At 43.5% G+C, this 21,182-nt stretch overlaps 1 protein-coding gene and 12 non-coding genes across 14 annotated transcripts in view; 12 read left to right on the forward strand and 1 right to left on the reverse strand.

Annotated features, from left to right (window-relative positions):
• Positions 1-267: 267 nt before the first annotated feature.
• On the forward strand, positions 268-340 carry TRNAR-ACG (transfer RNA arginine (anticodon ACG)). The gene has a single exon. It is a non-coding gene; the product is annotated as a tRNA-Arg (tRNA).
• A 1,417-nt stretch (positions 341-1,757) lies between these two features.
• On the forward strand, positions 1,758-1,829 carry TRNAH-GUG (transfer RNA histidin (anticodon GUG)). The gene has a single exon. It is a non-coding gene; the product is annotated as a tRNA-His (tRNA).
• Positions 1,830-2,697: 868 nt separating this feature from the next.
• On the forward strand, positions 2,698-2,769 carry TRNAL-GAG (transfer RNA leucine (anticodon GAG)). The gene has a single exon. It is a non-coding gene; the product is annotated as a tRNA-Leu (tRNA).
• A 318-nt stretch (positions 2,770-3,087) lies between these two features.
• TRNAR-ACG (transfer RNA arginine (anticodon ACG)) lies at positions 3,088-3,160 on the forward strand. The gene has a single exon. It is a non-coding gene; the product is annotated as a tRNA-Arg (tRNA).
• Positions 3,161-3,557: 397 nt separating this feature from the next.
• On the forward strand, positions 3,558-3,630 carry TRNAR-ACG (transfer RNA arginine (anticodon ACG)). The gene has a single exon. It is a non-coding gene; the product is annotated as a tRNA-Arg (tRNA).
• A 397-nt stretch (positions 3,631-4,027) lies between these two features.
• On the forward strand, positions 4,028-4,100 carry TRNAR-ACG (transfer RNA arginine (anticodon ACG)). Its single transcript has one exon. It is a non-coding gene; the product is annotated as a tRNA-Arg (tRNA).
• Positions 4,101-4,967: 867 nt separating this feature from the next.
• Positions 4,968-5,040, forward strand: TRNAR-ACG (transfer RNA arginine (anticodon ACG)). The gene has a single exon. It is a non-coding gene; the product is annotated as a tRNA-Arg (tRNA).
• Positions 5,041-5,517: 477 nt separating this feature from the next.
• Positions 5,518-5,589, forward strand: TRNAH-GUG (transfer RNA histidin (anticodon GUG)). Its single transcript has one exon. It is a non-coding gene; the product is annotated as a tRNA-His (tRNA).
• A 318-nt stretch (positions 5,590-5,907) lies between these two features.
• TRNAR-ACG (transfer RNA arginine (anticodon ACG)) lies at positions 5,908-5,980 on the forward strand. Its single transcript has one exon. It is a non-coding gene; the product is annotated as a tRNA-Arg (tRNA).
• Positions 5,981-6,847: 867 nt separating this feature from the next.
• Positions 6,848-6,920, forward strand: TRNAR-ACG (transfer RNA arginine (anticodon ACG)). The gene has a single exon. It is a non-coding gene; the product is annotated as a tRNA-Arg (tRNA).
• A 946-nt stretch (positions 6,921-7,866) lies between these two features.
• On the forward strand, positions 7,867-7,938 carry TRNAH-GUG (transfer RNA histidin (anticodon GUG)). The gene has a single exon. It is a non-coding gene; the product is annotated as a tRNA-His (tRNA).
• A 318-nt stretch (positions 7,939-8,256) lies between these two features.
• On the forward strand, positions 8,257-8,329 carry TRNAR-ACG (transfer RNA arginine (anticodon ACG)). Its single transcript has one exon. It is a non-coding gene; the product is annotated as a tRNA-Arg (tRNA).
• Positions 8,330-15,663: 7,334 nt separating this feature from the next.
• Positions 15,664-21,182, reverse strand: part of LOC140128067 (cytokine receptor common subunit beta-like) — a 69,977-nt gene continuing 64,458 nt past the window's right edge. For both annotated transcript variants that reach the window (XM_072149439.1, XM_072149438.1), the window contains exon 12: positions 15,664-19,542. In XM_072149439.1, the coding sequence (XP_072005540.1) occupies positions 19,281-19,542 (262 nt within the window). In that variant the 3' untranslated portion in view covers positions 15,664-19,280. The remainder of the gene's footprint in view (positions 19,543-21,182) is intronic.

Genomic DNA, 21,182 nt, shown 5'->3' on the forward strand with positions numbered 1-21,182 from the left:
TTTCAGAGTTTTAGGAAAAAAAGCAACTCATGTTTCTCCTGTGTTATTTGTTGGCTTCTCTGAATTTCTTGGACCACATTTGGCAACATTGTGATTTCAACTCTCCCAAAATCACATTGTCAGAAAACTCACACCGTTTCCAGATCTCATGAAAATATGTTATCTCTGATGATTGGATTGGCAAGAAACAGATTGGACTTATTGCAATGTTGGAAGTTTGCTAGTTCTTTAAAATGAGTCACATTTTGGGCTGCAGCACTCTCATCAGGGCCAGTGGCGCAATGGATAACGCGTCTGACTACGGATCAGAAGATTGTAGGTTCGACTCCTACCTGGCTCGAAGCGTTGCCGTGTTCGTATAGTGGTTAGTACTCTGCGTTGTGGCCGCAGCAACCCCGGTTCGAATCCGGGTCATGGCATGTCTTCTTTTGTTCCAATATTAACGCCAACTTCCCAAGGTGGAAAATTCTTTTCAGAGTTTTAGGAAAAAAAGCAACTCATGTTTCTCCTGTGTTATTTGTTGGCTTCTCTGAATTTCTTGGACCACATTTGGCAACATTGTGATTTCAACTCTCCCAAAATCACATTGTCAGAAAACTCACACCGTTTCCAGATCTCATGAAAATATGTTATCTCTGATGATTGGATTGGCAAGAAACGGATTGGACTTATTGCAATGTTGGAAGTTTGCTAGTTCTTTAAAATGAGTCACATTTTGGGCTGCAGCACTCTCATCAGGGCCAGTGGCGCAATGGATAACGCGTCTGACTACGGATCAGGAGATTGTAGGTTCGACTCCTACCTGGCTCGAAGCTTTGCCGTGATCGTATAGTGGTTAGTACTCTGCGTCGTGGCCGCAGCAACCCCGGTTCGAATCCGGTTCACGGCATGTCTTTTTTTGTTCCAATATTAACGCCAACTTCCCAAGGTGGAAAATTCTTTTCAGAGTTTTAGGAAAAAAAGCAACTCATTTTTCTCCTGTGTTATTTGTTGGCTTCTCTTAATTTCTTGGACCACATTTGGCAACATTGTGATTTCAACTCTCCCAAAATCACATTGTCAGAAAACTCACACCGTTTCCAGATCTCATGAAAATATGTTATCTCTGATGATTGGATTGGCAAGAAACGGATTGGACTTATTGCAATGTTGGAAGTTTGCTAGTTTTTTAAAATGAGTCACATTTTGAACTGCAGCACTCTCATCAGGGCCAGTGGCACAATGGATAACGCGTCTGACTACGGATCAGAAGATTGTAGGTTCGACTCCTACCTGGCTCGAAGCGTTGCCGTGATCGTATAGTGGTTAGTACTCTGCGTTGTGGCCGCAGCAACCACGGTTCGAATCCGGGTCATGGCATGTCTTTTTTTGTTCCAATATTAACGCCAACTTCCCAAGGTGGAAAATTCTTTTCAGAGTTTTAGGCAAAAAAGCAACTCATGTTTCTCCTGTGTTATTTGTTGGCTTCTCTGAATTTCTTGGACCACATTTGGCAACATTGTGATTTCAACTCTCCCAAAATCACATTGTCAGAAAACTCACACCGTTTCCAGATCTCATGAAAATATGTTATCACTGATGATTGGATTGGCAAGAAACGGATTGGACTTATTGCAATGTTGGAAGTTTGCTAGTTCTTTAAAATGAGTCACATTTTGGGCTGCAGCACTCTCATCAGGGCCAGTGGCGCAATGGATAACGCGTCTGACTACGGATCAGGAGATTGTAGGTTCGACTCCTACCTGGCTCGAAGCGTTGCCGTGATCGTATAGTGGTTAGTACTCTGCGTTGTGGCCGCAGCAACCCCGGTTCGAATCCGGGTCACGGCATGTCTTTTTTTGTTCCAATATTAACGCCAACTTCCCAAGGTGGAAAATTCTTTTCAGAGTTTTAGGCAAAAAAGCAACTCATGTTTCTCCTGTGTTATTTGTTGGCTTCTCTGAATTTCTTCGACCACATTTGGCAACATTGTGATTTCAACTCTCCCAAAATCACATTGTCAGAAAACTCACACCGTTTCCAGATCTCATGAAAATATGTTATCTCTGATGATTGGATTGGCAAGAAACGGATTGGACTTATTGCAATGTTGGAAGTTTGCTAGTTCTTTAAAATGAGTCACATTTTGAACTGCAGCACTCTCGTCAGGGCCAGTGGCGCAATGGATAACGCGTCTGACTACGGATCAGAATATTGTAGGTTCGACTCCTACCTGGCTCAAAGCGTTGCCGTGATCGTATAGTGGTTAGTACTCTGCGTTGTGGCCGCAGCAACCACGGTTCGAATCCGGGTCACGGCATGTCTTTTTTTGTTCCAATATTAACGCCAACTTCCCAAGGTGGAAAATTCTTTTCAGAGTTTTAGGCAAAAAAGCAACTCATGTTTCTCCTGTGTTATTTGTTGGCTTCTCTGAATTTCTTGGACCACATTTGGCAACATTGTGATTTCAACTCTCCCAAAATCACATTGTCAGAAAACTCACACCGTTTCCAGATCTCATGAAAATATGTTATCTCTGATGATTGGATTGGCAAGAAACGGATTGGACTTATTGCAATGTTGGAAGTTTGCTAGTTTTTTAAAATGAGTCACATTTTGAACTGCAGCACTCTCATCAGGGCCAGTGGCACAATGGATAACGCGTCTGACTACGGATCAGAAGATTGTAGGTTCGACTCCTACCTGGCTCAAAGCGTTGCCGTGATCGTATAGTGGTTAGTACTCTGCGTTGAGGCCGCAGCAACCCTGGTTCGAATCCGGGTCACGGCATGTCTTTTTTTGTTCCAATATTAACGCCAACTTCCCAAGGTGGAAAATTCTTTTCAGAGTTTTAGGAAAAAAAGCAACTCATTTTTCTCCTGTGTTATTTGTTGGCTTCTCTTAATTTCTTGGACCACATTTGGCAACATTGTGATTTCAACTCTCCCAAAATCACATTGTCAGAAAACTCACACCGTTTTCAGATCTCATGAAAATATGTTATCTCTGATGATTGGATTGGCAAGAAACGGATTGGACTTATTGCAATGTTGGAAGTTTGCTAGTTCTTTAAAATGAGTCACATTTTGGGCTGCAGTACTCTCATCAGGGCCAGTGGCGCAATGGATAACGCGTCTGACTACGGATCAGAAGATTGTAGGTTCGACTCCTACCTGGCTCGAAGCGTTGCCGTGATCGTATAGTGGTTAGTACTCTGCGTTGTTGGCGCAGCAACCACGGTTCGAATCCGGGTCATGGCATGTCTTTTTTTGTTCCAATATTAACGCCAACTTCCCAAGGTGGAAAATTCTTTTCAGAGTTTTAGGCAAAAAAGCAACTCATGTTTCTCCTGTGTTATTTGTTGGCTTCTCTGAATTTCTTGGACCACATTTGGCAACATTGTGATTTCAACTCTCCCAAAATCACATTGTCAGAAAACTCACACCGTTTCCAGATCTCATGAAAATATGTTATCTCTGATGATTGGATTGGCAAGAAACGGATTGGACTTATTGCAATGTTGGAAGTTTGCTAGTTCTTTAAAATGAGTCACATTTTGGGCTGCAGCACTCTCATCAGGGCCAGTGGCGCAATGGATAACGCGTCTGACTACGGATCAGAAGATTGTAGGTTCGACTCCTACCTGGCTCGAAGCGTTGCCGTGATCGTTTAGTTGTTAGTACTCTGCTTTGTGGCCGTAGCAACCCCGGTTCGAATCCGGTTCACGGCATGTCTTTTTTTGTTCCAATATTAACGCCAACTTCCCAAGGTGGAAAATTCTTTTCAGAGTTTTAGGAAAAAAAGCAACTCATTTTTCTCCTGTGTTATTTGTTGGCTTCTCTGAATTTCTTGGACCACATTTGGCAACATTGTGATTTCAACTCTCCCAAAATCACATTGTCAGAAAGCTCACACCGTTTCCAGATCTCATGAAAATATGTTATCTCTGATGATTGGATTGGCAAGAAACGGATTGGACTTATTGCAATGTTGGAAGTTTGCTAGTTCTTTAAAATGAGTCACATTTTGGGCTGCAGCACTCTCATCAGGGCCAGTGGCGCAATGGATAACGCGTCTGACTACGGATCAGAAGATTGTAGGTTCGACTCCTACCTGGCTCGAAGCGTTGCCGTGATCGTATAGTGGTTAGTACTCTGCGTTGTGGCCGCAGCAACCACGGTTCGAATCCGGGTCATGGCATGTCTTTTTTTGTTCCAATATTAACGCCAACTTCCCAAGGTGGAAAATTCTTTTCAGAGTTTTAGGCAAAAAAGCAACTCATGTTTCTCCTGTGTTATTTGTTGGCTTCTCTGAATTTCTTGGACCACATTTGGCAACATTGTGATTTCAACTCTCCCAAAATCACATTGTCAGAAAACTCACACCGTTTCCAGATCTCATGAAAATATGTTATCTCTGATGATTGGATTGGCAAGAAACGGATTGGACTTATTGCAATGTTGGAAGTTTGCTAGTTCTTTAAAATGAGTCACATTTTGGGCTGCAGCACTCTCATCAGGGCCAGTGGCGCAATGGATAACGCGTCTGACTACGGATCAGGAGATTGTAGGTTCGACTCCTACCTGGCTCGAAGCGTTGCCGTGATCGTATAGTGGTTAGTACTCTGCGTTGTGGCCGCAGCAACCCCGGTTCGAATCCAGGTCACGGCATGTCTTTTTTTGTTCCAATATTAACGCCAACTTCCCAAGGTGGAAAATTCTTTTCAGAGTTTTAGGCAAAAAAGCAACTCATGTTTCTCCTGTGTTATTTGTTGGCTTCTCTGAATTTCTTCGACCACATTTGGCAACATTGTGATTTCAACTCTCCCAAAATCACATTGTCAGAAAACTCACACCGTTTCCAGATCTCATGAAAATATGTTATCTCTGATGATTGGATTGGCAAGAAACGGATTGGACTTATTGCAATGTTGGAAGTTTGCTAGTTCTTTAAAATGAGTCACATTTTGAACTGCAGCACTCTCGTCAGGGCCAGTGGCGCAATGGATAACGCGTCTGACTACGGATCAGAAGATTGTAGGTTCGACTCCTACCTGGCTCAAAGCGTTGCCGTGATCGTATAGTGGTTAGTACTCTGCGTTGTGGCCGCAGCAACCACGGTTCGAATCCGGGTCACGGCATGTCTTTTTTTGTTCCAATATTAACGCCAACTTCCCAAGGTGGAAAATTCTTTTCAGAGTTTTAGGCAAAAAAGCAACTCATGTTTCTCCTGTGTTATTTGTTGGCTTCTCTGAATTTCTTGGACCACATTTGGCAACATTGTGATTTCAACTCTCCCAAAATCACATTGTCAGAAAACTCACACCGTTTCCAGATCTCATGAAAATATGTTATCTCTGATGATTGGATTGGCAAGAAACGGATTGGACTTATTGCAATGTTGGAAGTTTGCTAGTTTTTTAAAATGAGTCACATTTTGAACTGCAGCACTCTCATCAGGGCCAGTGGCACAATGGATAACGCGTCTGACTACGGATCAGAAGATTGTAGGTTCGACTCCTACCTGGCTCAAAGCGTTGCCGTGATCGTATAGTGGTTAGTACTCTGCGTTGTGGCCGCAGCAACCCTGGTTCGAATCCGGGTCACGGCATGTCTTTTTTTGTTCCAATATTAACGCCAACTTCCCAAGGTGGAAAATTCTTTTCAGAGTTTTAGGAAAAAAAGCAACTCATTTTTCTCCTGTGTTATTTGTTGGCTTCTCTTAATTTCTTGGACCACATTTGGCAACATTGTGATTTCAACTCTCCCAAAATCACATTGTCAGAAAACTCACACCGTTTTCAGATCTCATGAAAATATGTTATCTCTGATGATTGGATTGGCAAGAAACGGATTGGACTTATTGCAATGTTGGAAGTTTGCTAGTTCTTTAAAATGAGTCACATTTTGGGCTGCAGTACTCTCATCAGGGCCAGTGGCGCAATGGATAACGCGTCTGACTACGGATCAGAAGATTGTAGGTTCGACTCCTACCTGGCTCGAAGCGTTGCCGTGATCGTATAGTGGTTAGTACTCTGCGTTGTTGGCGCAGCAACCACGGTTCGAATCCGGGTCATGGCATGTCTTTTTTTGTTCCAATATTAACGCCAACTTTCCAAGGTGGAAAATTCTTTTCAGAGTTTTAGGCAAAAAAGCAACTCATGTTTCTCCTGTGTTATTTGTTGGCTTCTCTGAATTTCTTGGACCACATTTGGCAACATTGTGATTTCAACTCTCCCAAAATCACATTGTCAGAAAACTCACACCGTTTCCAGATCTCATGAAAATATGTTATCTCTGATGATTGGATTGGCAAGAAACGGATTGGACTTATTGCAATGTTGGAAGTTTGCTAGTTCTTTAAAATGAGTCACATTTTGGGCTGCAGCACTCTCATCAGGGCCAGTGGCGCAATGGATAACGCGTCTGACTACGGATCAGGAGATTGTAGGTTCGACTCCTACCTGGCTCGAAGCGTTGCCGTGATCGTATAGTGGTTAGTACTCTGCGTTGTGGCCGCAGCAACCCCGGTTCGAATCCGGGACACGGCATGTCTTTTTTTGTTCCAATATTAACGCCAACTTCCCAAGGTGGAAAATTCTTTTCAGAGTTTTAGGCAAAAAAGCAACTCATGTTTCTCCTGTGTTATTTGTTGGCTTCTCTGAATTTCTTCGACCACATTTGGCAACATTGTGATTTCAACTCTCCCAAAATCACATTGTCAGAAAACTCACACCGTTTCCAGATCTCATGAAAATATGTTATCTCTGATGATTGGATTGGCAAGAAACGGATTGGACTTATTGCAATGTTGGAAGTTTGCTAGTTTTTTAAAATGAGTCACATTTTGAACTGCAGCACTCTCGTCAGGGCCAGTGGCGCAATGGATAACGCGTCTGACTACGGATCAGAAGATTGTAGGTTCGACTCCTACCTGGCTCAAAGCGTTGGCGTGATCGTATAGTGGTTAGTACTCTGCGTTGTGGCCGCAGCAACCCCGGTTCGAATCTGGGTCACGGCATGTCTTTTTTTGTTCCAATATTAACGCCAACTTCCCAAGGTGGAAAATTATTTTCAGAGTTTTAGGAAAAAAAGCAACTCATGTTTCTCCTGTGTTATTTGTTGGCTTCTCTGAATTTCTTGGACCACATTTGGCAACATTGTGATTTCAACTCTCCCAAAATCACATTGTCAGAAAACTCACACCGTTTCCAGATCTCATGAAAATATGTTATCTCTGATGATTGGATTGGCAAGAAACGGATTGGACTTATTGCAATGTTGGAAGTTTGCTAGTTCTTTAAAATGAGTCACATTTTGGGCTGCAGCACTCTCATCAGGGCCAGTGGCGCAATGGATAATGCGTCTGACTACGGATCAGAAGATTGTAGGTTCGACTCCTACCTGGCTCGAAGCGTTGCCGTGATCGTATAGTGGTTAGTACTCTGCGTTGTGGCCGCAGCAACCCCGGTTCGCATCCGGGTCACGGCATGCCTTTTTTGTTCCAATATTAACGCCAACTTCCCAAGGTGGAAAATTCTTTTCAGAGTTTTAGGCAAAAAAGCAACTCATGTTTCTCCTGTGTTATTTGTTGGCTTCTCTGAATTTCTTGGACCACATTTGGCAACATTGTGATTTCAACTCTCCCAAAATCACATTGTCAGAAAACTCACACCGTTTCCAGATCTCATGAAAATATGTTATCTCTGATGATTGGATTGGCAAGAAACGGATTGGACTTATTGCAATGTTGGAAGTTTGCTAGTTCTTTAAAATGAGTCACATTTTGGGCTGCAGCACTCTCATCAGGGCCAGTGGCGCAATGGATAACGCGTCTGACTACGTGTCAGAAGATTGTAGGTTCGACTCCTACCTGGCTCGAAGCGTTGCCGTGATCGTATAGTGGTTAGTACTCTGTGTTGTGGCCGCAGCAACCCCGGTTCGAATCCGGGTCACGGCATGTCTTTTTTTGTTCCAATATTAACGCCAACTTCCCAAGGTGGAAAATTCTTTTCAGAGTTTTAGGCAAAAAAGCAACTCATGTTTCTCCTCTGTTATTTGTTGGCTTCTCTGAATTTCTTGGACCACATTTGGCAACATTGTGATTTCAACTCTCCCAAAATCACATTGTCAGAAAACTCACACTGTTTCCAGATCTCATGAAAATATGTTATCTCTGATGATTGGATTGGCAAGAAACGGATTGGACTTATTGCAATGTTGGAAGTTTGCTAGTTCTTTAAAATGAGTCACATTTTGGGCTGCAGCACTCTCATCAGGGCCAGTGGCGCAATGGATAACGCGTCTGACTACGGATCAGAAGATTGTAGGTTCGACTCCTACCTGGCTCGAAGCGTTGCCGTGATCGTATAGTGGTTAGTTCTCTGCTTTGTGGCCGCAGCGACCCCGGTTTGAATCGGGGTCACGGCATGTCTTTTTTTTGTTCCAATATTAACGCCAACTTCCCAAGGTGGAAAATTCTTTTCAGAGTTTTAGGAAAAAAAGCAACTCATGTTTCTCCTGTATTATTTGTTGCCTTCTCTCTGAATTCAGAAGGCTCTCTGGCTTCATGATGGTTCAACCTCGAACGTGTGTGAGGCTTTGCTGTCATTGTATAGTTATTGGTATATTTTCTGAACCCACTGGGGGTCATTTACTAAGGGCCCGATTCACTTTTTCCCGACGTGTTACCCGAATATTTCCGATTAGCGCCGATTTTCCCTGAATTGCCCCGTGATTTTGGCGCACGCGATCGGATTGTGGCGCATCGGTGCCAGCATGCACGCGACGAAAAGCGGGGGCGTGGCCGAACGAAAACCCGACGGATTCGGAAAAACCGCTGCATTTTTAAAAAAAATGTGTCGCGAAAATTGCACTTACCTTTACTCAGCCCGGCTCGTTGTGTTCAAGTGCGTTCCAATGCTCTTCAGCACAGCAGCGCCACCTGATGGACGGCGGTGGAACTGCCTTAATAAATTCTGGCCGGACCCGAATCCAGTGCAGAGAACGCGCCGCTGGATCGCGAATAGGCCGTGTAAGTAAATCTGCCCCACTGTCTCCATCATGCATTGCTTACCCAAAACATGCAAGGGGTTGTCACCACCTTCTATGCATCCCATAATATCGGGCATAGGTTTCATGTTAGAAAATCTTAGTGGATGGTTAGATTCTCTTTTACAGCCCCTAGTATGTAGGGTGTCAGCCTTTCTACAGAGTTCAAGGGGTGTATTACCTTCCCTGTCAAATCTCCTGTGGAAGCCATGTTACCAGTGGCTCACGTGCGATGTTATGTCACTTTATCACTCAATACCCCCCTATATTGCCATTACTGCACTGGAGTTTCACCTCTACAAATATAGTGATTATACTTCTGATTTAAAAGAATATATTGTTGAGGTCTGTTTATTGCTCATGACATACAACTCCTGAATCCTGACAGACAATATACTCATTGGGCCAGATGGATCACTAATTTTTTCTGTTGTTTTTGCGCCTTTTCATACAGGCGCACCGTTTTTGTGCCATTTTTGCGACTAAATGCCAAACTAGCTGCGCAACAAATAACCATGTTTCTCTCATTTATCCTACCAATCCAGATGTTTTGCTGCATCTAATGATATTCATCACTCGCGACTTTTCATTTAGGTGCAAAAACGGGCACAAAAACACTCCAGTCCGAAGGTGGCGTAAACTGAGAAGAAAGCACTGAGCCCCTTTGCAGAACAGCTCATCCCCAGCAGCAGAGCTCAGCCAGACACTGCAGACACTAGTACAGATAATACAGACACTGCAGATTCTATTTACAGGTCATGACTTTCTATTTACTAAACAATCTGCAGAGGCCTCAGCTCAGAGCAGGACAGGAGAGAAGTTTGTAGGATTTTGCAGATACTACAGAGAAGTGTCCCCCGTGTAGCAGGATGACCCCACTGGTGTCTGAGGAGGATACTGCGCAGAATTACAGGGGTGCATCAGGAGATCAGCACTGGGGGATCCCCTCCAGGAGAAGCCCCTGCTGAGGAGGTCACTGGGTGCAGGGTGTCACACACTGGGGCTCTGCTGTGAGTGTTATCTTCATTCTGGGCTGTGGGAGAAGCAGAGAGGAGCTTGTAGCAGGATCACATGTAAGTGCCTGAATCTAACAATGCGCCTAAACTGCGCCAAAATTGCGCCTAAACTGTGTTAAAGTAAAGTGATTAATAAGAGGCAGAAAATATACTTATCACAGATGGTTGTAGCTTGTGATAATTCTGGCAAAACAGTGCGCCAGAATTTAGGCGCAACTACTACACTTAGGCGCACAAAAGTGATAAATGTGGCCCTTTGTCGACTATCTTAATAATAACTCTTGCCACTTGGGGTTTACATATTTCACACATCCTTTGGTAATAGTGTTTTTGGATTTGAAATTTACCAGTTTAGAAGGTGAAATTGTTAATACCCATACTTACCGCTAACCCACATAAGGCAATACGATGCTACACGCTAAATCGCAACATCCACAACACACGGTTAAAAGTATTCCAGTGGGTGGATTTGTTAGGGCCAGACGAAATTGCAGTAGTGAGGCTCCAATGAAATTGACAATATTTGCACGAGACCGAGTAATAGGGGTTATCCTAACTGGACACTTAAATGGGCTAACAACATTGTTACCACGAAAGACAGGAATTCTTTAATTAATCTACTCATCAGTAAAAATAATAACAATAAAAAAAAGTGTCGCTAAAAATAATAAACCCACTTTGCTTTTACAGTACAGTCCTCAATTTAAGGACATTTCTCAAATTGTACAGAAACATATACCCCTATTGAAAACTGATCCCACATTGGGGAAAATTTTGATCAATGGGTGCAGGATTGTACCACGTTGGGGTCTAACTTTGGGCAATTTATTTTCTCCTGTGTTTCAAACTGCAATTAAAAAAACGCTCTCTCATTCCGGTTTTTACAAGTGTGGTGCTACGCACTGTATTACCTGTAAATTTGTCCGAAAAAGAACATCCTTTTTCAATATGGCGATGGTGTCAAAGAATTTCGTATCAAAGGTCATATTAACTGTAATGCAGCCAACATCATCTACGTTTTGCACTGTGCTAAATACAATCTGATGTATGTCGGACACATCCCGCAAACTCAAAACGAGGTTTACGGAACATTTGAATAATATTAAAAATCCAGATTTAGCAATTTATCAGATGTGTCGAAACACTTCCTCCATGCACATGATGCCAAAACGGAGCGTCTATTCATTTATGGCATCGAAAAAATTAACAAGCCTTTACGAGGAGGCAGCATAGGAGCAGTACTACGCAACCGCGAGGCTTACTGGATGTTTAATTTAGAGTCACGCCAGCCTCTGGGATTAAACCTTAAAAAAGAATTTATGTACCACTAAATCTAGTTTACAACACAGTGACTTAAAGGGTTATTCTCGTCTGGGCATTCACATTCAGTTTGATTAATCTGCCATATATAAAAATTTCTTCAATTAGATGATATTAAAAAAAATGTTCCTGTGTGAAGATAATTTCCCATAAATGTAGTCCTTTGGTCCCTTAGAAACGAGATGGCTTCCTTGGATACGACCACCTCTGCTGAAGGATTTGCACAAGGAAACAAAAAGTTTTTGTATATGAAATGTAGAGAGAGAGACAATTTTTTCACAAAAAACACAGGTTTGTGTGTGCGTGCTGCCCCTTTGTCTAGATAAGAAAGATGGGCTCTATATAGTAGAGAATATTTTATTATTTTTTCAGTAGCGGACGACGCGTTTCAAGGACGTACTGTCCTCTTCATCAGGTCCTTTAACATAATACACTAAAAAGACATTGAACAAAAGTGGGGAGGAGGGTAATAACATAAATATGTGGAGTATTAACATTATAGTATTACATATAAAACTTATGCATTTCTCAATGATAAAAAGATTACATGTATACACCAACACATAACTATACAAAGATGAATGGAAGTTAATAAATCTAAACACACATTAGTATGGTAAAAAGTATAAAAATTTGTATATATACATAATTCATATAATAGTGCAGAAGTTCCAGTAAAAGACATTAAAAGAGTCATGGGAAATTAAACTAAAATAACTAACACATGTATAGTAGATGTGAGAAAGGAGGACAGGTCTGGGGGCTTACCTGGATGCAAATATGGTCTAGGTGTATGTTGTTGAAATAGCAGGGAGATGATATAATGTTGATACCTAAGCGGGAGAGGTAGAAACCTAAGGTAAAGGTATGAGGTAAACGGAAGGGGGGAGTGAGAAGCTATATCAAGGGAGAGGTGATTGTACCTGCTGCGGTGGTAGAGCCAAAGCACGGGGCAACGTGCCTTATGATTGATAGGGGATAAGCGTCACTGGCGGAAGCTGAAAGACTCAATGTCCTGTTTGGAGGAGACAGGGAAGGTAAGCAGAGGGGTAAAGGGATGTGGTTACCGGAGAAATCTTCATGATGGGGGTCAAGGCAGGTCTGGACTTACTACTAGCCGGAGGTGGTGTTGCTCGCGCTGCATACCAGAGTGTAGTGGCAGCGCGGGTGGCTCGGAGGGTTGATAAGGACACGCCGGAGACAGCGCATGTGCAGGAGACCTGGAACGCGATCAGAAGGGATTGAGTTGCGCCAAGTGATGTGGGAAAGGAGAGGTAATAGAAGGGACGGAGTATGCGGAGAGGGAAGAGGGTGGGGGGGGAGAAGGGGTGGAACATCAGAGTGAAAATATGCATGAGAGTAAAAGTTTAGATAACTGGGGTACCTAAGTTGTAATGGCATGAAAGTAGTAATGAAAGCCGTGATATAAAGATACCTGTAGAAAAAAGTTATCAAAACATCTGGGATTAGCAATGGTAATGATAACGATAGAAGTGGTAACTACGTTATAAAGACATCTGGAAATAAAAAACACATAGAAGTAATATACTGGAAAGTACAATATTATTAAGGGGGGGATTACAGAGGGATAGAAAAGTGATGACAATATAATATAAGGTGATAATGAAATAATTAATGATAAAATTCACATATGGGCGTATAAAACTACAGTCAATGCAAAAATGTCAAAAAGTCCATATAGTAGATATTGGTCTACTATATGGACTTTTAGACATTTTTGCATTGACTGTAGTTTTATACGCAATATTAACCAAATTAACTATGAGATGTATGTGCACCAATATTTAAAACGATTCCCATCGTTCCTCCCTTTTCTGTGGAAATCCGTTTTGATTACGTCAATAAGGCTACACATTAGCCATGACTAAGAACGGCTAGTCAGTTCGAAACGCGTCGGCATGATTTTTTCTATGGATTTTAATGATTTGCCTAAATAAAGAATAGAGTTGCTCCTGACACGGCTGGATCTGGAAATCATTTTATTGTTTATGTTGCCCTTGCAGAGGGGTGATCCGCGCCAAACCTGGACACTCTGAATTGCTGGAAGGTGAGCTGGACTTTATACTTTTTTCTCCGCAGATCTATCTTAGGCTGATGCATGCTTTTCGTCGTATTTTAGTGACTTTTTGGGAGCATTTGAGTATTTGCACAATTTTTTGCAGCGTTTTCCAGCAGTGCACCGTGTAGCAATAATCCTGGTTTGCACCTAATTTGTCTTTGTATTTCTCCTGCTTGCAGATGTTTGTTTATTATTTCACATTGATTTTTGCCTAAAAGCAATGGTATGAGTTTTGCTTTTTTTCAAATTTGCGCCTAATAAGTCTCAAAAAGAGAAGATGGTTCAAAAAAATAGACTCACAAAGGGAGAAAAAATAGCTCAGGGAAGGGGGAAATAAGATAAATGACCCCCTGTGCCTCTTCCCATTTAGATCTAAATGTCTTATCCTCCACAGGAAACAAAAGAAGCACCTGTACCCGCAGACCTCTAGGTATCAAGCTTTGTTGAATGTATTTTTCTAGTGAAAATACACTTCACGGATGGCGGATACATTCGTGCTCCGCTGGCTGCCTGTCCCTGTCCCCCTGCCTGCACTTACCTCTCCTGGCTCCTGCTGTGCTCACACGCCGCACGCCTCCTGCCTTCAAGCTGCGTGCTCCCGCTGCTAGGGCGCGCATGCTCACTTCCCTGTACTTAAAGGGCCAGCGTCCTTCCCATTGGCGCTGGTCACTTCCGGGTTTCCTATATAACCGGCTGCTCCCTTCACTCCCGGTCGGATCCTCAAGTCTTCTGAAGTGAAGTGAAAGCCTCCTGTGTGTATCCCGAGGTCCCGTTCCTGTGTGTTTCCCGAGGTCCTGTTTCCTGTGCGTTTCCAGACGCCTCCGTGCTCCTGTGCGTTTTCAGATGCCTCCATGTCCTGTGTGTTTCCAGACACCTCCTGTGGTCTGTGTCTGGTGGTCCGTAGCCTGTGGTCCATGTCCGGTGGTCCGTGTCCTGTGGTCCGTTTCCAGTGGTCCATATCCTGTGGTCCGTGTCCACTGGTCCGTAGCCTTTGGTCCATGTCTGGTGGTCATATCCTGTGGTCCGTGCCCTGTGGTCCATTTCCTGTGGTCCGTGTCCAGTGGTCTATGTCCGGTGGTCCGTGTCCAGTGGTCTATGTCCAGTGGTCCGTATCCTGTGGTCTATGTCGGTGGTCCGTAGCCTGTGGTCCGTGTCCTGTGCTCTGTATCCTGTGCTCCGTATCCTGTGGTCCGTATCCTGTGGTTCATATCCTGTGGTTCATATCCTATGGTTCATATCCTGTGGTCCATTCCCGTACGACTGTGCTCCTGCTGTGCCGTCCAGGGTTCCATCCCAGTGGTGACCTCCTGCCTTCCTGTGCTTCTGCCGTGCCTTCCAGGGTTCCAGCCCAGTGGTGTCCTCACTCTGTACCAGCGTTACCAGTGCTCCTCTGCCTTCCTGCTGTCATCTCAGGTTGTGACTGTTTCCTGCATTTGTTGCCTTGGCTGCCACCGCAGGTCCCATACCATCCCCCGTGGTGGTCCAGAGGGTCCACAGACTCTTCCCAAAGAGACTCTCAGACGGTGCGCTCCTCACGAACCGTGACAAAGATCTTATTCCACCACTTTCACATTTTGCGGTTTTCTCTGAAGTTCGTTCACATTCCCCTGATCCTCAGACTACAACGCAGTGGACTTATTACCAAACACCTGGTCCGCCTGGGAAAGCCCGGAACATTCTCTGGCCTTGAGAACTGTAAGGCCGGTGGTTCCTAAATCTGTGGATAACACAACAAAAACACTCAAAGGACATCTTCCACCAGGATGAAGGATTGTAGACCAAGCACACTGACATACTTGTGTGTGCCCCCTCTGGCAGGATCTGCTCTTCTTTTAGCTCCCTATGCCCTTGTTTTTCAGAAAAAAAGCCTTAAAAAACTATGCAAATGAGTATAAGGGGCTCCATTTTCCATAAACACATATTGCACCTGGAGCCCCTAAGGCTCATTTGCATGAATTTTGTAAAAACCAAGGCATAAGAAGCTAAAAGGAGGCACACAGCAGCATGTAAGTGTACTTGGTTTACAATACTTCATCCTGGTGGTAAATGTCCTTTAAAAACAAAATTAGAACGACCCTACCATCAAGGAGATATGGTTTAACCACACTTATAATCATCGTAGTGCTATATAAAACTCCTCCATCTTAGACTAATTTCTGACTGGCAGCACAAGATTAAACACTTACAAAAGAAAAAAACAGACTTCCAAAATTTGATATGTAAATTTTATTCAATATAACAGTAAAATTGGAACAGACATTTAAAAACATGAGTGCACTATGTCGGAGGGAGACATATCCTTGATATACCTGGACAAGGATGCGAAAAGAGGCAACCCCCTAATATATAAAAGCTGCCAACCAATCACTGCTTCTCTCTCTGAGTGCAGTGGTCACATGGTAACCACTTCTGCCAATCCACAGCAGGTTAACTATATATATATATATCTCAACTATAGCCGCCTCTCCCTCCAATTGCTGCTTTACATATAAGGTGTGTTTAATGCCCGGGGACCCTATACCACCGATCTATAGGGAACTGTAGGCAGATAAATCAAAGTGACGGCTTCCTCTCAAGGAATGAAAACCAAGGGGGATTGGTTCCACTAAAAAGTTGAAACCAATACTAGCATAACCTTCATTTTCTGACCCTCTGAAAATGTTTCACAAAAGAGTTTAATAGGGGACCACTTGTTTTAGTGCGCTGAACCCAGTGGCGTAACTAGAATGATGGGCCCCAGTGCAAAGTCTGTGCCAGGCCCCCGACTATAATGTATGGTTTATAGTAAAAGTCTTCTCATATGGGAAAGTGAGACCTTATGGCCCCCTAAGCCTCTGGGCCCGGGTGCGACCGCACCCTCTGCACCCCTACAAGTTAAACCCCTGGCTGAATCCAATGATCCAATTCCCATTCCAATCACTCTCTCGCACTGGTGTCCTCTGGTAGTCTGGTGGGCCAGTCCAACTCAGCTGTTCTAGCTCTGGTCTATGTAGTTGCCCTACGCCTTGTACAAAATCCCTATGGAAATAGTTTTGTACATTATAGTCCCAAAAATTTGATAAAAACAAGTTACATACAACACCATAAAACAACAAGGACAAAAAAAAGCATCACAACACAAGACACAAGTATTACACAATACATTCCCTCTATTACCAGACTTTCGAATGACACTGGCACCACTACTTTACGTGCTACTAATGCTATTTCTGGTTATACCATTCCATTGCTTTTGGTATTGTTCAGGTCGGCACCTAATCCAGAGATACCTTTCCCTTACTACTAGTATAACAGGCACACTGGAAGAGCTGTGTTTGATATTTGGTAAGACGCCTTTCATGCTGTAACGCTGTTGCATGCCCCTTAAACCTTGCAATCTCCATACAACCTTAAAGGTCAGGTCGATTTGGGACCATAAACCCGACCTTTGGTTTAGGGTCCCCTTCTGAAGTTTTTAAATGTGAAAAAATGTAACAAAAAAAAAAAAAACTTTAATACATGGATGCAAGTCCGATGAGGCACATCGGACTCTCATCAGGAGATCACGTGCTGGCACCTCATCTCGTGATGAGGGAAGTGAAGCGAGGACAGTAACCTGGATTCACTGCGCATGCGCTGTACCTACAGCATTTGTGCAGCTAAGTGAAGTGGTGTAATGCTCCGGATCCAAAGGGACATGAGACAGTACTCACAGTTTCTATGGATTACAGTTGATTGGTTTGTTGGAGGTTGAGTCCATTTGAGTTCACAATGTCTTCCTCTTTGGTGGCTGAGATCTCAGACGGGGGTTGCCAAAGTTTTGGTGAACTAATTAAGGATTTGAAACTGATAAATACGCCCCAATGTTTTTACCCACACAAACAAAAAAAACAAAACCGAAATAGACCCAAGCAGAACTAGATAATTCTGCTGGTGTAAAATATATTTACAAGATACAATAATATACAGAAACACATTACTATACAATTTATATGACCTAATAATTTAAGAAACAAGTATTCAATGCCATTATAGCGAGTAAAGGATGTAGAAGTCTGGAAGATCACAAATAAAAAAAATGAAAAATAAATTACATTGTCAAAACATTTTAAATGGGTTTTAAAACATACCCCAGTCACCAGGATACAGATCGTTGGGGCATGCCCACTGGGACATCCACCCATCATGAGAATGGTGGCCCTCAAGTCCTCTGAAATATCCCATACAAGTGGGGTTCGGCATGCATTCTCAAGCAGGACTTGAGACGTAGCTGTACCCAAAGTACCATAGAAGTAAAATCATGTGGGTAACTTCAGGGGAATCTTAGACCCCCCATTCTTGTGAATGTTGGGTGTCCCAGATGTTGCACCTCCAGTAGAGATGAGCGGCTTGAAGTTCCTGTTTGGGTATGGGTTTGGGTGCATCCAGGGTGACCCAGACATATTGCCAGATTGGCAGGCGAACAGCGAATCCAGTAAATTGGCGACTCTATCCAACTAGCTATGGATGTGACTGTCAAGAAAGACAGTCCAAAAAAAATTAGGCCACCAATGCAAAAATATGTCCAGGATAAGTCCAAATACTTACCCCCTATCCTGTGTATAGGGAAAGCGTCCTTATTGGGCAAACCCATATAAATACGTGTTCTGTAACATGGCAAGAATGGTTAAGAATATAGGTTCTCAGGCATAACCAACAGACTTTTTTTTTGTTACAACTGCAAATACTATTAATTTAAAACATTTTTAAAAATTAAACCCAATCTGACAACCTTGGAAACCCAATCGAAACTATTTGCCATTAGGCTCTTAAGGTCCTCTTCCTGTGATGACCAGTTCCGGAAGGGGCATCCTCAGGATCTGGATTTTTTTTCTCCAATTATTTCATTATTTTGATATTATTCTTGGTCAGAATACGGTCGTAGACTGAAGGTATTATAAGCTAAGGGAGAGGTGGCCCAAAAAGTCTTTGTGTGTGTGCAGTGGGTTGTTATGTTTAAAAACATTGGGTGTTGTAGTCTTTAGGATGGAGAGGTTAATGGTCTATTGAAGGGCTCAAGGGTGTCATAATGTATGCGAGCGGGGTCTTAATATAGAGGATTGAGAACACAAATTATTATTCTACTGGAGTTTGTCCAAAGTTAAGTTTTGTAAACGCTGACCAAATATCATTATTATAATGTAAATATAGAGATATGCAAATTATAAGAATTTTTAAGTAAAATCTGGTTTTTAGTGGAGGTGTGTCCTGACCTAATGGATAAGGTAGCATGAGCCATAAATATAGCCCTGCCAATCGGTGAGATGATTGAAGCGTTGGCAACACTCCAGTGAGTGGCTCTTCTGCATTCCCCACCTGTCATGATATATTCATTTTGAACATGACCTGTTTGCTGCCATGCCCTTTCAAGTTAAAGGGGGCATCCATCCAGCCCGATGTAGACAATTTACAGGACACCGACACAAATATTAATAGGCCACATTGGGAGCGATCAGCATTGTCCTCTGCGAAGAGTTCACATTTTGCCAACCCTCATTTTTTGAGCTGGCTATGACTTCAGTAGTATAGTCAGGACCATCTGAGAAGAAATTAGCTTCTGAGAAGAAGCTTAAAAATAAAAAGAAATTATAAAATTTCAATGTACATGGGTGAACATCCAATATGGAGTCTATATACCATATTATTGCATGAGGAGAACAATGAGAAGAGCTTCTGTAGGCTACAGTCAACATCACCATTCATGGCCTTCTCTTCAGGTATTTTCATTTTTGAAGCCTTGTATTGACTGTTCGCAGTAGCTGGTGTTTCCTCAATGTCCATAAATTGTAAATAGGTCCTAATTTGATGGAAGTTACCTCAGGAGAACAGATAAGGCCCATCAAAGGCACAGACTGTAAATTGTGGCTCCTCAGAATCTTTGCTCCCCTGTTCTTCGATTAGCTCTGCAAATGGTTTGTACCCCTCAGTTATAGAAGCTGTAGGGTACTCATCTTCTGTCATCGGAAAGAGAAACAGGCACTTGGTATCATCATCCTGAAACATTTCACTCTCTGGCCGGGATATCTGCTCTTCTTCTTCTTGTTTGAAGAAGATGGGATCTTTTTTCGAAGGTGTCCACCTAAGGGTGATAAGAAAAATATGAAAGTGGTTATGGAGAGCTTTGATAGTAACTCACCTGAAAATTTTGAAAAGGTGGCTAAGGGAGGATTTAAATACAAAGTACAAGTATTTAAATGGAGAGTACAGGGATCTTTCTAATGATATGTTAATACCATTAGCCAGGAAAAGGTGGCATCCTCCATGCCTTGGGAGAACCACTACTAAAATTGATCTACACCCAAAGGAGAGGTGGTTCTACCATCATCATAGACAGGGGACATCCTCTACACCTAGAGGAAAGAAGGTTCTACCATCACTGTAGACAGGGGACATCCTCTACACCTAGAGGAGAGGAGGTTCTACCATCACCATAGACAGGGGGCATCCTCTACACCTAGAGGAGAGGTGGTTCCACCATCACCATAGATAGGGGGCATCCTCTACACCTAGAGGAGAGGAGGGTCTATCATCGCCATAGACAGGGGGCATCCTCTACACCTAGAGGAAAGGAGGTTCTACCATCACCATATACAGGAGGCATCCTCTACACCTAGAGGAGAGGCAGTTCTACCATCACCATAGACAGAGGGCATCCTCTACACCTAGAGGAGAGGAGGTTCTACCATCACCATAGACAGAGGGCATCCTCTACACCTAGAGGAGAGGAGGTTCTACCATCACCATAGACAGAGGGCATCCTCTACACCTAGAGGAGAGGAGGTTCTACCATCACATAGACTGGGGGCATCCTCTACACCTAGAGGAGAGGCAGTTCTACCATCACCATAGACAGGGGGCATCCTCTACACCTAGAGGAGAGATGGTTCTACCATCACCATAGACAGGGGGCATCCTCTACACCTAGAGGAGAGGTGGTTCTACCATCACCATAGACAGGGGGTATCCTCTACACCTAGAGGAGAGGAGGTTCTACCATAACCATAGACAGGAGGCATCCTCTACACCTAGAGGAGAGGCGGTTCTACCATCGCCATAGACAGGGGGTATCCTCTATGCCTAGAGGAGAAGCGATTCTACCATCAACATAGACAGGAGGCATCCTCTACACCTACAGGAGAGGCTGTTCTACCATCACCATAGACAGGGGGCATCCTCTACACCTAGAGGAGAGGAGGTTCTACCATCACCATAGACAGAGGGCATCCTCTACACCTAGAGGAGAGGAGGGTCTATCATCGCCATAGACAGAGGGCATCCTCTACACCTAGAGGAGAGGCAGTTCTACCATCTCCATAGACAGAGGGCATCCTCTACACCTAGAGGAGAGGAGGTTCTACCATCACATAGACTGGGGGCATCCTCTACACCTAGAGGAGAGGAAGTTCTACCATCACCATAGACAGGGGGCATCCTCTACACCTAGAGGAGAGGCGGTTCTACCATTACCATGGACAGGGGGCATCCTCTACACCTAGAGGAGAGGTGGTTCTACCATCACCATAGACAGGAGACATCCTCTACACCTAGAGGAGAGGAGGATCTACCATAACCATAGACAGGAGGCATCCTCTACACCTAGAGGAGAGGCGGTTCTACCACCGCCATAGACAGGGGGTATCCTCTATGCCTAGAGGAGAAGCGATTCTACCATCACCAAAGACAGGGGGCATCCTCTACACCTAGAGGAGAGGCTGTTCT

The sequence above is a fragment of the Engystomops pustulosus genome, chromosome 4 (assembly GCF_040894005.1).
Source record: "Engystomops pustulosus chromosome 4, aEngPut4.maternal, whole genome shotgun sequence".
Taxonomy (NCBI): domain Eukaryota; kingdom Metazoa; phylum Chordata; class Amphibia; order Anura; family Leptodactylidae; genus Engystomops; species Engystomops pustulosus.